The sequence below is a fragment of the Poecilia mexicana genome, unplaced genomic scaffold (genome assembly GCF_051168715.1).
Source record: "Poecilia mexicana isolate PSO_F unplaced genomic scaffold, ASM5116871v1 scaffold_14, whole genome shotgun sequence".
Taxonomy (NCBI): Eukaryota; Metazoa; Chordata; class Actinopteri; order Cyprinodontiformes; family Poeciliidae; genus Poecilia; species Poecilia mexicana.
The window spans coordinates 12,579,792-12,595,416 of record NW_028263383.1 but is presented as its reverse complement, the minus strand read 5'-3'; the positions used below and the strand labels follow the sequence as shown (position 1 = coordinate 12,595,416).

The 15,625-nt window shown below is 36.3% G+C and overlaps 1 protein-coding gene across 1 annotated transcript; it reads left to right on the top strand.

Moving 5' to 3' along the window:
• The first annotated feature begins 556 nt into the window (after positions 1-556).
• Positions 557-12,409, top strand: sar1b (secretion associated, Ras related GTPase 1B). Its single transcript, XM_014985163.2, has 7 exons — positions 557-740; positions 4,224-4,299; positions 6,224-6,343; positions 6,433-6,498; positions 8,119-8,222; positions 8,628-8,759; positions 10,097-12,409. Exons 2-7 carry the CDS (start codon positions 4,242-4,244, stop codon positions 10,211-10,213), a joined length of 597 nt encoding a protein of 198 aa, XP_014840649.1. The 5' UTR covers positions 557-740; positions 4,224-4,241; the 3' UTR covers positions 10,214-12,409.
• The last annotated feature ends 3,216 nt before the right edge of the window (positions 12,410-15,625 follow it).

Below are 15,625 nucleotides of genomic sequence, written 5' to 3'. Positions count from 1 at the left end.
TTTTCCAAACATGTATTTTTAAAATCTGTTTAAATAAAAATATTTCTTGTATTTGTTTTTATTTATTTATCTTATTAATTTAAGTTCTTTTATTTAGTTGTTATTATTTATATTTTTTATTTGTTTGTTTTCTTTAATTTTCTTTATTTTATATTTATTTTAATTATTCTAATTAGTTTATCTATTTTTTAAAATATATTTTCTTGTTCCTTTCTTTTCCTTATTTCAATGTAATGACAATAAAATCATTAAAATTGTACAGATGTTTGCCACCATAGATATTTATTAAGCTTTTTAAATACAAAAAGTTTCACTTTTTGTTAAATACAAGCTAAACTTTTTATTCAACAATACTGTACTGGTATCTATTCTAAACTAAACTAAACTAAACTAAACTAAACTAAACTAAACTAAACTAAACTAAACATACCGATGCATTAAAAAAAATGCATCGGTGTGAATTTTTGCATTAGGTGTAAATTTGTAGAATTGAGAATAACGGAACGTTCGGGTGTTGGTTTACTTCAGTTCTCCTGTCGGAAGGCTGTCGGTGAGACACCAGCAGGAAGCGGCTGGGGAGTAGCAGGACAGCCATTGCAGTGTCGTGGCTCAGTAACAAAATACGAAAGGGCTGAGGAAGACCTGGCAGCCGCTCTCCCCGTTCCCCTTGACCGACAGATTAATTTACATGACTGTTAGAGCGTAGGCACTCGGTAAATAAATCTACATCTAAACAACCGGTAAGTTTTTTGATCATATTTCACAACAAAAACGGAGGTGAGCGGTCGGCTTTTTTAGCTTGTTTCCCCGGTAGCTAACGATGCTACATTAGCATTCTTTTTTTGCTTCGATTGAGCTTTTTTAAACTTGATATTAACTACACATGTATTATTCTTAGCGTAATAACAGTCTTTAGTAATATTATATTGAGAAACACAATTGTTACTCCAAATCCTGCTGCGTTTAGGCAATCAAATAACTATTTGTCTAGCTAACTGCTAATTAGCTAGCGCCGCTAGTAGCGACTCGGAGCGACGTCGCCTACTGAATATGACACGTAGCTTGTTCTCAGGTCGTTAACCGGTGTTGATCTAAAATATTTGTTACCCATCATTTTAAATTAATCAAGAGTTATGACACTGTATGCTTTTTTTCATAAGACATAGATCCTATCTCACGTAGCCTAAAATGTCGCTTCTTCTCATTTTAATATTATGAAACCTTTAGAAGTGTGACAGCCCAAAATAGGTTTCACACTATCCCAGAGTAGCTGATGGTTTTTATTTTGTTAGGAGAGACTGTTACATGTGTGTACATTTAAATAGACTCAGCTAACGTTAACATTGTTGTGTAAAGTTAGGGCAGAAATGTAACTTTATTGCGTGTTCATTAAATGTAGGAGCGACAGACGCTGTAATACAAACACTTTTAAAAGTTTTTATGTTTTTGGTAGGATGGCATTGTAAAATATTTGTAATAAGATAAAATTTTTGATATTGCACTGGCCTTCATAGTTTGTTATAGTAGTAAACAAACACTGATTGAGTCCGTTAAAGGCATTTAAAAACTGTTTAATTTGGAAACCTAAACTGCGAAAATATATTTGTACTGACTGGTGATAGTTATGTTATCATTAGGAGTTGTAACAGGAGTTACATCATAACTCCTGTTTTTCTTAATCAAGGTTTTTGATATTAGTTTGATTTGCTGTAATAACATTTAGGCTGAGATGAAAACTGTTGTATCTTTACCTTTCCACAAAGAAATAGCATGTGTAATCTCATCAGGTGATACTGTAATAACTGGGGTCAAAAGGTCAGATGACTTGAACCAATTATCTTTACAGTATGGATTTCTCATTTCATTTATTTTACTTACAAAAGCTGTCTGAAATTGGAAAATAATGAGGTGCAACTCCAGAAATGATTGTGGATATTAATCACATTTATCAGATCATTGTTTATATTAGTGAACAGTTTGACTTTATCAAAGTTCACAAAGTAGTAACAGAACAATTAGTTCAGAGCCTCAGACCTGTGGCACATTTCAGCTTGAGAAAAAACATAAGCAGCATGTAGATAAAACGTCTGTGTAGCAGATTAGATTTATATTGAGTGAAGCCTGAGTACGATGCTCTAAACTCCAGAGACTTTAATTCAAGTTTCTGTTGTAGCTTTAAGAAATGTCTCAACTTTAGTTAGTTTCCCTCTCTGGTGCATCAGACCACGTCTGACATCAGCTGGTCCGTCATTTAACTGTTTTTTTTTTCTTGTATTTGTCTGATCTTGACCTTTATCTACCTTATACTTTAGCCCTGGAGTTGTTTGAATGTTGCGTAATTAAGGCTGGAGGTCAGAGCTGGCTTACCGCGCTATATGCTTCAGGATCGGCCACTGATGATGATGATGGGGGGGTTGGAAATCAGCAGTGAGCAATCCTTAACGAGGAAACTTAATTTTATAACTCTTTCTGACTTATGGTATTTAGTAACTAGTTACATTTACTTGATTTTTTTTAAATGTATTTTTAAGAGTATTTTTTACTACTTTTTACTTTTACTTGAGTAAAAGTATTTCTTCTCTTACTTGAGTAAAATTTCTGTATTTTCTTCCCACTGAATGAAAAACATGTTTTTACCAAAAATCCACCAGATAGACTCAAACCTGCAGTTTCTGTTAAAGTTTCAGAAGTTTTTTATTGAAAGAAACTCATTTAGAAACATTTTATTTTGGCCTGATTTTATTATTATTTTGTTTCTTGTATGATTTATTGTAATTTTGGTCCTTCAAATACCAAAATTTCAGCATAACTTTATGTTTTGGTCCGTCTGATGATGTAATTTCAGGGTTTCCCCCAGTGCATTATAAGCCTGGCGGCCCGCCATGCTTCATGAACTATGAATATTGTTCTTTGAACTTTTACAAAGTAAACTTGCCAGCTCCTTAAAGTTAAATTTAAATGTTAAACGATTTAAAATCTTTTCATTTATGTATGCTGAAACCTTTGAATCAAATTCAGCAGCATTGATCATCTCAATAAATAAATGTTACATTTATATATCTGTTAAAATATCAGCATTTTTGGCTACAGAAGCAAGTTTTGCTTCTCTAGCCATAACTTTCCAACTCCAGAACTATCCCTTCAGTCTCTCCATGTGTAGCTTCATAAACATCAACATGAAATAAGAAGTGAAACAATCAGATGAATATTTTGAGGCCCCCAGGGCTTCTGCCCCCTGAAGCCCTGGGGCCCGATGGAGCCGCTGACTTAATTTGGATTAAACAAAGTGCAGATAATTGATATTCATTTTAATGATGTTTGATTTGTTGTTTTTAGTTGTGGGTTTAAATATTATTTCACTGTGGATGTTTTCTGTAACATGTAATATTTTTACATTTCCGACCGCCGGGTTGAGCAGGTTTTCTGGGGGAAACCCTGAATTTTTAAATATTAAATGATTGATAATTTGAACAGTTATTCAGTCCTTGATTCAACTTTTTACCAAATACTTGTTTTACTCTTGGGTAATTTCCTGATCAGCTGCTTTTTACTTAGACTTGAATAAAATTATGTTGAAGTATTTCTGCTTTTACTCGAGTATAGTTTTTGGATACTCTGCCTCCTCTGGTATTTAATCACAGACAAAATGAGTTACATGGTTGTAAAAGTAGGATAAGCTGATAAGAAACTATAAACTATAATGAGCTCTTCACTTTACAGTTATAGCGATTTATAAAAGTGTCTTTAGTTTGGAGGTTTTTCCACATTGTGTTCCTGCTCCAGACATGTTGCTCTGATTTTAACAAAAGTTAATCATTAGGTGAAGAAACGCTTCATTGTTCTAATTATTGTTGCTGCAATAGATTTTTATTAACGAAAACTTTCTTTCTTGTGATTTGACTCCAAAAAATACAATTGTATTATTGTTATTAGTACTATCATTATTATTATTAACTGATATAAAATGTTCTTAAATTAAAGGTATACTTATTTCTGTCTGCTTTTCCATCAGTTTCTATTTTAATTGTAATTAATTTCTGTAAAATCTACATTTTCAGAGCCGTTGTTTGCATCTTCAGCAGGTTGTTACCAGAACAGTTTAAGTGCTGAAACCTTCCTGTATTTATTTCGTTTTGGATGTGTACGGTGTGATTCCCACAAACTTAACATTTATACTTGTTTTTCCATGAATGACTTCTTCTTTCTTTCGTTTTGTCTTGCAGAATTCAACAGCTCCGGATATGTCATTCCTATTCGATTGGATTTATAGCGGTTTCAATAGCGTACTACAGTTTTTAGGTGAGATACTGTCTCAGCTTTTTATACCAAGAGAAAGCCAAGAATAAAATAAAACTGTTGCCTAATTACACAGAACAGAGCTGGAAGTGAAAGTTTTGGTGAAGCTGCTGGTTGTTGCCATTTCAGTGTCGCTGTGCAGAGAACTGCTGAGACGGCAATTAATATCGACTAATTCTGTAAACACCCTGTGGCCTGGGATGCTATGCTAATAATTAATATGCTAATGTACATTTAATGCAGCAAAAGAGAATTAGAAATAAAAGATGTTTGTTTGTTTGCCTAAACCTTTTTTAGCAAATGCTGAATTTATTTCATTTTTCCCCAATAGCTGAAATTTACACCTGGCAGAAAAAACAATGTTTGGTTAAATATTTACAACAACTCATATCTTTGGCTTAAAATTACCAACATTATTGTAACTTTTGCTTCTGTAACCAAAACAAAGAGCTTCAGAAATGACAACTGATTTGATTTAGTTTGATATTTGAAATATTCAGCCGCCTGTTTGTTCCTGGGATTCGGTTTGGAGTCGGCTCAGATTTTTACACGTTTTGGCCTCAACATCGAACGGAAGAATGTCAACCCGTCTGTCCAGGAAGTTAATACGATTAGAGCCACTGAAAAACAACAACAGATATGATTTATGTCTTTTATCTCAGAATTCTGATGTTTTTCCTCCAAATTCTGAGTTTTTTAAAAATGTATTTTTTTTATTTGGGGAGTCAAAATTCTGACTTTTCTTCTTTTGAATTACGATTGTTTTTTTCTCTGAATTCTGACCTTTTTAGTTTTTTTTTCTTTCGAATTCTGACTTCCTCTTTAAACTTCTGACTTTAATCTTGAGAAATTCTGAGACTAAAGTCAGATTATTTTTACCAGTGGCCCTAATCCTCTTCCTAATCTTAATCTCTTAAAGCAAACAAAGGAAATATTATTTTGAAACACAAGTCCCTCCCCCATCTGCTTTAGGTTTGGACTAGACTCTAGATTGACGCTAGCATCCTGAAGTGTACCAGTAGGTCTTCTCCCCAGTGCGCTGCTCCAGTTTCAGTCAGAGCGACATGCAGCGATTGTTCCAGTTCTCCCAGTTTGACAGGTTGCTCAGAGCGCTGACAGTAACGATGACGTTCAGCGGCGCTGACTCAGCCACAAATCTTATAAATCCTCTGAGTTTCGCTGTGCTGACTCAGCTGAAGGAGGAGTGGCTTCGTTTGCACCTTTCATCGGTTTATTCAGCCCCGTTTGGAGAAATGTTACTTTTCTCACATCAAGTCCAGAAGCACAGCAGAGTTTCATTAACTTCACTCGCAGCAGTGGAGGAAAATGTGAAGCAACAAACTCATTAGCATGTTTCTTTGTGGTGCACATTTTGCCAGGAAGACAACAGAAAGCGCTTGACATGATGCTTTCTGCCCACTTTGTTCTTTTCTCGGTTTTTAGTGACTCGTTCTAAAAATATCAGCTCATTCAGAAATCAGACAGCAGACCTGCTGCTGGACCTGGTTGCTTTATAAAATGGCTTTTATTCAATTTCTATTTTATTTGTAGCGTTGCGTATTTGTTTCCATAGTTACATAACAGATAATAAAGAAGATGATCTCATGTTGTTGAGTTTGCTTTTAGTTCTTTGTTCTTTAAACAATTCAAACAAAAGCAACAAAGAACAGAAACTTTGTCCTTTTTTGTAGCAGGCACCAGAAATATTTATATTTAATATAAAAAGACATTTCTTTTTACCAAAATCTCAGGTTCATTTTCTTAGATGCTTATTTTAATTACTTTTATTCATTTATTTTGATCCATTGTAATTGCTTGTTTTCTTTTTAGGCCCTTTGAGATTTCAAGATGTAAAAGGCATCTTAAAATCTGGTTTAGTATTAAGATTTGTTACGCCTTGGAAATCTAAGTTTGTTTCTAATTTTAGGACTGTACAAGAAATCGGGCAAGTTAGTATTTCTTGGCCTGGACAATGCTGGCAAAACGACGCTACTGCACATGCTCAAAGATGACAGACTGGGACAGCATGTGCCAACTTTACACCCAAGTGAGTTGTTTCCATAATCTAGCACATTTAATAACTTAGAAACATAATGCAGCTGTTTGTTAATCTGGGATTTTGGATTCTTTACCCAGCATCAGAGGAGCTGACGATTGCTGGCATGACATTCACCACCTTTGACCTTGGAGGCCACGCACAAGGTGTGTAATTCATTTATATATATATATATATATATATATATACACACACACACACACACACACACACACACACACACACACACACACACAGACCTGTTGCAGCATGGCTTCACATGCACAAGATCCCGTGTGCAGCTTCCTGCTGGAGGGCGAAAATCTGCCCGCTAATAATGACTAGCATGGGTTTTAGCTGTCAAATTGTCAACATAACGCACTAAATCTTACATGTATGTCAGATATATAAAAGAAAAATGGACTCAGTGCTTTGCTACTAACAGCAACTAGATGCAAAGTCAGGAAACGGTTTCAATCAGGAAAAATAGTGAATCAGATGGAAGTAGCTTAGTTATGCTAGCTTGACTATGACAGAATTAACATGTAGATGTGCTGCAGAATTCAGTTTTTTGGTTCAGTTAAAATCAGTGGAGGAGGTATTTAAATTAGCTAATATTCCACTGCTGTGTTAGCTTAGCTAATAGCAGTGGTAGCTAATCTACCACCACTGTGTTAGCTCAGCTAGTAGCAACGGTAGCCAATCTTCCACTGCTGTGTTAGCTTAGCTAATAGCAGCGGTAGCTAATCTACCACCACTGTGTTAGCTTAGCTAATAGCAGCGGTAGCTAATCTACCACCACTGTGTTAGCTTAGCTAATAGCAGCGGTAGCTAATCTACCACCACTGTGTTAGCTTAGCTAATAGCAGCGGTAGCTAATCTACCACCACTGTGTTAGCTTAGCTAATAGCAGCAGTAGCTAATCTACCACCACTGTGTTAGCTTAGCTAATAGCAGCGGTAGCTAATCTACCACCACTGTGTTAGCTTAGCTAATAGCAGCAGTAGCTAATCTACCACCACTGTGTTATCTTAGCTAATAGCAGCGGTAGCTAATCTACCACCACTGTGTTAGCTTAGCTAATAGCAGCGGTAGCTAATCTACCACCACTGTGTTATCTTAGCTAATAGCAGCGGTAGCTAATCTACCACCACTGTGTTAGCTTAGCTAATAGCAGCGGTAGCTAATCTACCACCACTGTGTTAGCTTAGCTAATAGCAGCGGTAGCTAATCTACCACCACTGTGTTAGCTTAGCTAATAGCAGCGGTAGCTAATCTACCACCACTGTGTTATCTTAGCTAATAGCAGCGGTAGCTAATCTACCACCACTGTGTTAGCTTAGCTAATAGCAGCGGTAGCTAATCTACCACCACTGTGTTATCTTAGCTAATAGCAGCGGTAGCTAATCTACCGCAGCGATCATTATTAATAATCACTAAACAAACATCGAGCCTGAAAACATAAAACTGTAACCGACTGAATGTTCTGCTCTGTGTGTGTGAAAAAGTTTGAGAGTTTTTTAGTGTTGAATCCTCATATAGCGGTGGGGTTGTCTGTTGCTATGACAACGAGTCTGCGTAGCAAGAACAAAAGTGGTTTTGAGTTTTTCTGTGTTATTTTGCTGCAGCGCTGCTGTGGATAGAAAAGAATCGTCTTTTTGCCCTCCGGCGTTGAGCACATGATCAAAATTTCCATTTGTAAACTATAACATGCAGTAGGTGTATAAATAGATTGAGATTTTCATCTTCAGTTTACCTGACAAGTTGGTTATTTTTTGCCTCTGCAGCCCGGAGAGTGTGGAAAACCTACCTCCCTGCCATTAACGGGATCGTCTTCATCGTGGATTGTGCAGACCTTCAGAGAATGAGTGAATCTAAAGCAGAACTTGATGTGAGTGTCGGCTGCTTTTAGTGAAGCTGAATGAAAACATCCATCTTTCTGCCATTTCTGAGCTCTTTGCCAGGCGAGGAGTTTGATTCTGCAAATGTAAATACAGGGTCTGTGTCACCAGTAGCAACAAGTTTTATATTTCATCAAACCTGTGAGCTTTCAGTGTTTCTGTGGTTTTCCTTTGAATTATTTCGTTAAAAACTGGGACAGAATTTAGATAAAGATAATATGTGTCTATAAAATACCTTAACATATTTACAAAAAATAAAAACATTAGTACAGACATTGTATTTCTACTAGATTTTACAGATGTCGGATGCTTTTTGCTGGGATTGGGATTTAATCTCACATTTACTGTTTCAGTGATGATCTATAATCATAGCTCTTTTTTATCCACCTTTCTAGGCGTTAATGACAGACGAGACCATCGGAAATGTGCCTATCTTAATCCTTGGCAACAAAATCGACAGGCCTGAAGCCGTGAGCGAGGAGAAGCTGCGCGAATGTTTTGGACTTTACGGACAGACGACAGGCAAGGTGAGGAGACGGAGCAAACCATCTGTCTTATGGATAAAGAAACAAATAAAAACATCTGTCATTTTTTACAGTCTGGAAATGTTTTTGCAAAAAAGCCGTATGACATTTAAATTTTTCATTGGACTCCATTTGTTGTTCAGCCTCTTTTATCCAGCTGATTATCAGGAAATAACAGCCAATCAGCTCTCGGTTGGTTCATGGATACCTGCCTGTTATAGAACAACAGACGGAGTGAATCTACAAATATATTCAACAACTTCTGTCCAAAATAAAAGAATTTATTAACAAACTTCTTCAGCTCTTTAACAAAGATGATATTGATAACTAAACTAAGTAAAACAAAGAGAAATAAGAAAAGTGATGAGCTAAAAGTGATCAGTGTTAAAATGTTTAACATTATACTAATGTTTAAGGTTTATGAGGACAAATTAACTTTAAAGCTGCAAAGATCAGTTTGTGTTCAGTCTACAATGCAAAGAAAAAGGAAAATAAAACATTATTTTAATCAAATGTTTTAAGAAACAGTTAATTGGATTAATCACGATGAATCAGGTGTTGAAAGAATGACTTAATAAATGATTTAATATTCTGATAATTAGCTAATTTCAATAGTAATTAAACCAAAACTGAGCAAAGTGTAACTAACCCAGTGTGGCTGTGAGACGATTTTCTGTCTGATGGTTCATTTGTCTGAGAATATAAAACTTTGAAATTCACCCACAGAAACATAAATATAGAAGCAGAGCTAACGCGTCTCGTTTATCAGCAAAGAAACTGATTTGGGGGTTTAGTTACTTTGTCTGAAATGTGTTTTACCTTGAACTCGTCATGGAGCAAAGTTTTAACTTCACCTGGTTCAAATTCTGGAAAAAAAACTATTAAATACCTTTTGGTTGCCAATTATTTATCTTTAAAAAGTCTGACCTGCTGATTCCAATTTTGACAAAGATTTTTAAATTTTCTGTCTGAAATATTGCTAGATGTAGAAAGTGGGGCGACTATTGTTTACTGCAGATATGCAGACCTGAGCCGGTGGGCCGTCTGACCTTTAGACCTTCGCTAGGTAGAAAAGATCGGCTTCACATCGATTATCAGCCCATCTAAAATGAAGGAAATCAGCTGATAAATCTGTACACCTTTATTAAAACTAAATAAATGAGTATTTTTTTAAAGTAGTTATTTCTAATGTATAAAAACGGCTAATGTGGTTAGTCATTTTTTAAAATTTGTCAGAATAATCAATAGATTAGTAATTGATTCCTAACTCTCCATCGTCTCCTGCTTGGCGCTGATCTGTTGGATCCAACCTGAACTGTTTGGACCTTTTTGGTCTCCAGGGCAACGTTCCCATGAAGGAGCTGAACACGAGACCGCTGGAGGTTTTCATGTGCAGCGTGTTGAAGAGGCAGGGCTACGGCGAGGGCTTCCGCTGGCTGTCTCAGTACATCGACTAAACCAGGCCCCGCCTCCCACTACACTATCGGCTAGGGGGCCAAAACCAGCCGTTCCAGACGCCCACCATCATCATCATCCTCTCAGCCCCGTTCGGTTAATCAAGTCTGCCTTCGCCTCCAGAGAAACCAGTACGACTCGACCCCAATAGACTTTTATTGGTCGAACATTTGGTTCACACACACTCACTTTCATCATCATCATCTCTTTATTTTTATTTCATTTTTCCAAGAGAGAGGGGTTCACGTTGAAATGGTTGAATCTTTTCTACACCATGTTTGCTGTCCTCCTCTTCCGACAGACTCAGAAGTTTAAATCTGTTTGATTCTGTTGCTAAATAAACTTCTTCCTTCCCCCAACTCAGACACAGCAGTACACTTTTTTAACAGATAAATTCATTCCACGTTGTATCTAATCAGTGTTTTCTTTTTGTTGCTTTCTTTAACATGGTTTGAGTACATTTAAAAATTGCCCTCACCATCACACATTTGGCTGTTTCCCCGTGTATTGAATGGAGCAGTGCGTTTATCTTAGTGTATCATAAGTTAGATCCATATCTCTTTCTGTCCAGCCTCTGAGCGGGCTCCCTTTTTAAAACGGAGCCAACTTCTCTTTGTTGTTTGTTTTAAAATAGAATATGATACTGGCTATAACTCTTTGATAAAATTATGTAGATATCACAATGTTCAGCTGACGCAAAGATGGATGTTTAAAGGAATCAAATCGGCTGACCGTAACACGCCATAAAGAGATGAGGGAGGAATAAAGAGACGCTGGTTAAAATTAGGCAATATTAGAAGCAAGTGAGACGTTTGACAGGGTGAATTTGGTGAAAACAGCGGAGACAGGTAGACAGGCCTAGAACACCTCCAACAAAGGGACCATATTAAATATAAATATATGAAATGTACACAAACATCGTACATGGATTTTCTATTTCTGAGTGGTATCCTTTGAAATATGTGCATTAACAGGAACTATTATGCATGCCTTGTTCTTTTGATTATTTTTAAGAACTATTAACTCTGTACGAGGGAAGACGATGCCAAAATTACCAACTAGAGATGATTGTCATGTTTTTGTTTTTTTTAAGGAAACAATGTGCATAATATACTTTAATCTGTCCCTGTCCCTTTGTGTCTCTTTCATCCCTCATGAATAAGTAATGAGATGTTCCAACATGAATGGGACCTGCTGTTGTTTGCATCATTAAAAAATGTAATAAATGTTTGCAATGAATAATCGGATCAATCAATCTAATTTATTTGTGCAGTACTGAGCAACATAAAGTGCTTTTCAGGAATTAAATGTATATATTTACATGAATTGTCAACATTAGTATGGCTGTCAACACAAAGGTGGAGGAAATATCTATTTTTATCCTGTGTTTACTAAAGAAAATCCAAAATATTTCTAAAATTAATGGAAAAAAATCTGGCAAAAAATGATTAAGTTAAAATGTGTAATAAAGGATACAGGTTGTGCTTTTTTTCCACAAATTTTAATATTTAACAGAACCTGAGTAAATGGATATAATTTCTGTCTGAAATCAGCAGATGGAGGGTTCTGGAATGGCCTAGTCAAAGTCTGGGCTTGAAACTATTTAATAGGCTGTGGCATGAGCAAGGTTTTGGAAACGCGACTTCAGGTTGTTTTCGGTACCTTTTCTCACAAATAACTAAGGTACTTGTTCAATTTTGTTTTATGAAATATTTAATAATGACCAAAAAGACAAAAACAGAATAAATGTTAGATTTCTTTTTTTTTTTTTAGCTCAAATTCAAAAAGTTAAAAAAGCCTCTGTGGGAGCAGTAAGGTCTTTGTAAAGAAGTGAATGAAACATTAAATTAATTAAACGTTTGTATCTGTGTCCATTCTACATTTCAGCCTGTTTGGAAAAGTAGCAATAAGTTCAAACTTTGCATCTTGTTTCTATTTTAAAATATATTTTAAGTTCCTTGTATCTTCATTCCACCCTAGAAAAAATATAATTAAAAATAAAGATTAACATTCCTGCCAGTAAGGTGACAAAATGTAAACCTCTGTCCTATCAATCAACAGCTTGCAGAATTTGGTATAATCTTGTCCATCATTAAAAATGAATAAATTTACTATCCGGACAGAAAACTTTTGTGTGATTTGAATTCTCTAAATGTAAAATGAAGCAAAAAATGAATAATAAAGATGATCTGGCTGGACTGTTGTGTCATTTCATGTCTTGTTGCTTTCTTAGAAAACAACTAATCTTTCAAACTAAAAAGTGAAAACATCTGTCTGACTAGACTCGACCTTGTTCTGACAGAATGAATAGAGTGGAGAGTTTTAATAAGTCAATGACACATTTACACAATTATTTCATAAGTTACTTAGGAGTGGAGAACTGGAGTAACAGTTTAAGTTATATATATGTGAAATATTAAATTTCACTGTTTCTCTAACTATTCTAAAACGGCATTAGAGATAAACTGTTCTTACTAAAATGTACATTTTCAAAGCTTAAAAAGTGTCTTCAGTCTTACATTATATATATACTGCTCAAAAAAATAAAGAGAACATTTCACTTTAATTTTGTGTGTGGCTCCAAATCCAGGCCTCCATTGGTTAATAAATTTGATTTCCATTGATGATTTTTGTGTGATTTTGTTGTCAGCACATTCAACTTTGTACAGAACAAAGTATTCAATGAGAATATTTCATTCATTCAGATCTAGGATGTGTTATTTGAGTATTTGAGTGTTCCCTTTATTTTTTTGACCAGTATATATATATATATATATATATATATATATATATATATATATATATATATATATATATATATATATATATATATATATATATATATATATATATATATATATATATATATATATATTACCATTGAACTGGAAATTGTCAGATCTGGCAACCCCGTCGAACAGCGCCATGTTTGTCATTTATGAGCGTGAGGCGCATGCGCCATACTGGATATAAATATAGCGACGTTAATTGTTTGAAAGACAAAAAGAAAAGAAAGGCGCGGATCGCACCTGGCAGCCGGAGACGTCAAGCTGCTGGTGTGATATTCATCAACTCTGGAACCTGGATTTAAAAATGAACTTCACTGGTCTCCTAAGACGCCGCATCGTTCTTGATGCCCAGCCTAAATAACTCAAAACTTTCCCAATCCAACTGGAATGGTCTGTGTTGCTTTAGGCCTCATAAAATGGCGACTTAACTCACCTGCTGAGGATTGGCTAGAGAGGGCGAGAGGCCGCGGGAGCGCCATGTTGGAAATGGCTGCGTTGTTACTCGGTAAGTTATTTTTTTGGAATCCTCACTCGGAGTTATTTGTGTTGTTCCTGATTAAGTTACTGAAGCCATTTTTATGGCTGAACAGAGCAGCAGATGAAGAGCGAGCCGACCATGGCGTCTCAGGCGGTTTGTTTGGCTGATGGCGTCCCTGAATATCTGTGGAGGAAAACAATGGCGTCTGGAACTAGCAGCAAATCGATTATGGATATTAAAGGGATTTACAATCGGGCTGAGGATCGCTTCAGGCTGCCTGGGGGACCCGCCCGACCCTTCAAAGGTAGGTTAAGTCAAGCAACTGTTCGATGGCGGGTCCAGAAGACATCTCAGGGTAGGAGCTGCTGCGGGTTTGATGCTAGCTGCTGATGCTAACGCTGTTGAAGGCCAACGCTCGGCTGATGCTGGTTTGGTTTGATTCTCTGCTGAGAGTCAGTGAGCTGAGAAGGATCCGGCTGTTGAAAATCCTTTTTTCTTGGTTGTGGTCATGTTGATCTGTGGAGGTTTAAGTGTAGTTTGCATGTTGGAATCTGAAGTTCATGATTAAAAATCAGTAGTTCTGTGAAAGAAAGATGGCTGCCAAGGTTTTGGCGAATACAGTATAAAGGCTGCAGGAAGTCATTGAGTTGGGCCAAGTAGATATCACCATAATAATCCTTGATGCCATACCTACACATTATTGGTGATAATTCAATGTGACTATGTTGCCATTTAATATAGCTGCATAAGATATTTGTCTTTTGCATGAATACTAAATGTTTTTGGGTGGAAAATGAGGTCTTTTACATTTCAATGTACATACCTTTTTTATTTTTTGTATGCACTTAATACTTAGTTTGAAACCTCATCTAAATATTTCAGAAATGGGATCCATACTTTAATAATCTAACTCACAAATTTTATTTACGTTAAACAACTTAAAAGTGACAACCGATTGTCTTTGCGTCAAACGCGTGGCCTCTTGCGATTTCATTTCTTCTGGACGACAATTTCATTTCTTCTGGACGACGGCGCTCAACGGAGAGATCTACTGGAGGTCAGAGGTCAGAGGTAATGTTCATTGTCTAATCCACCCTCTGATTTGCAGGTTTTCAGATGAAATTAACAGTTTTCCTTCTAGAGATGAGCCACTGGGACCTGTCTAAGAGTTTTGTCTGTTTTTAACCCAGTTTCTCTCCTAGACTAAGATCCTTACTTGCATTGTGTTGCATCTAACCATTTTTTCTCTGATAAAGCCACAAAAGGAGCTTCTATTGCAACTAACTCTTTATTTTCTCCAATATAGAAATACTCCTGCAGCAGCTCTTTCTGTCTCTCTGCTCTGTCCTTTCTATTCCCCCCGGGGGTCGTGACAGATGGGCTTTCATGCAGAACCACCTTCTGGTTCCGCTAGAGGTTATTTCCTGTTAAAGGGAAGTTTTTCCTCTCCACTGTCAATGCATACATCTTCATTTTGAGCCTAAGCTTATAACTTTTAACCAATTTAAATAATTGGTGTAGTGATGACTTTTTTTTTCTTCCTTTGGAAAATCATCCTGTTAAAAGGAAGTTTTTCCTTTTCTGTCACATGTATCCTCAGTATGAGGCCTTGGCTAAGCTTGTTTGGTATTACTTTTAACCATACTAGATAATGTTTGGTGAAGTGTTGGCTTTTTTTTTTTTTTTTTTGGGAAGTCTTCATGTTAAAGGGAAGTTGCTCCTCTCTACTGTCACCATGTGCATCCTCAGTTTGTCTATGGTGATGATGGTTTTGAGCTCATGGTTCAGAATTTAAGACCTTTTCAATACCTTGTGGTATACGGACCAAGAAGATGTAGAAGCCAAACAAGTTTTTGTCAACATGAAGACTGACGATCCTGTGGACATCAAGAAGGCGGCTATGGCACTGGACTCTGAACCTACCAGTGGGAAATGTGGTTTGCTACTTCCTGTAGCCAGTCCTCAAGACTCTGAAGTCATTGGAGGATTTCAAAGAAAATTGGTAACGGGTACAATAAAACGGTTGATCCATTCCCAGGTCGACGCAGGAAAATCTGGTAATCTATGTGAAAGGTAGGTGTTCTGGTCTTGGGTACAACAACCGTAACAGATCTGGGATTCTCAGCTCTGTGATCAAATGTGGAATT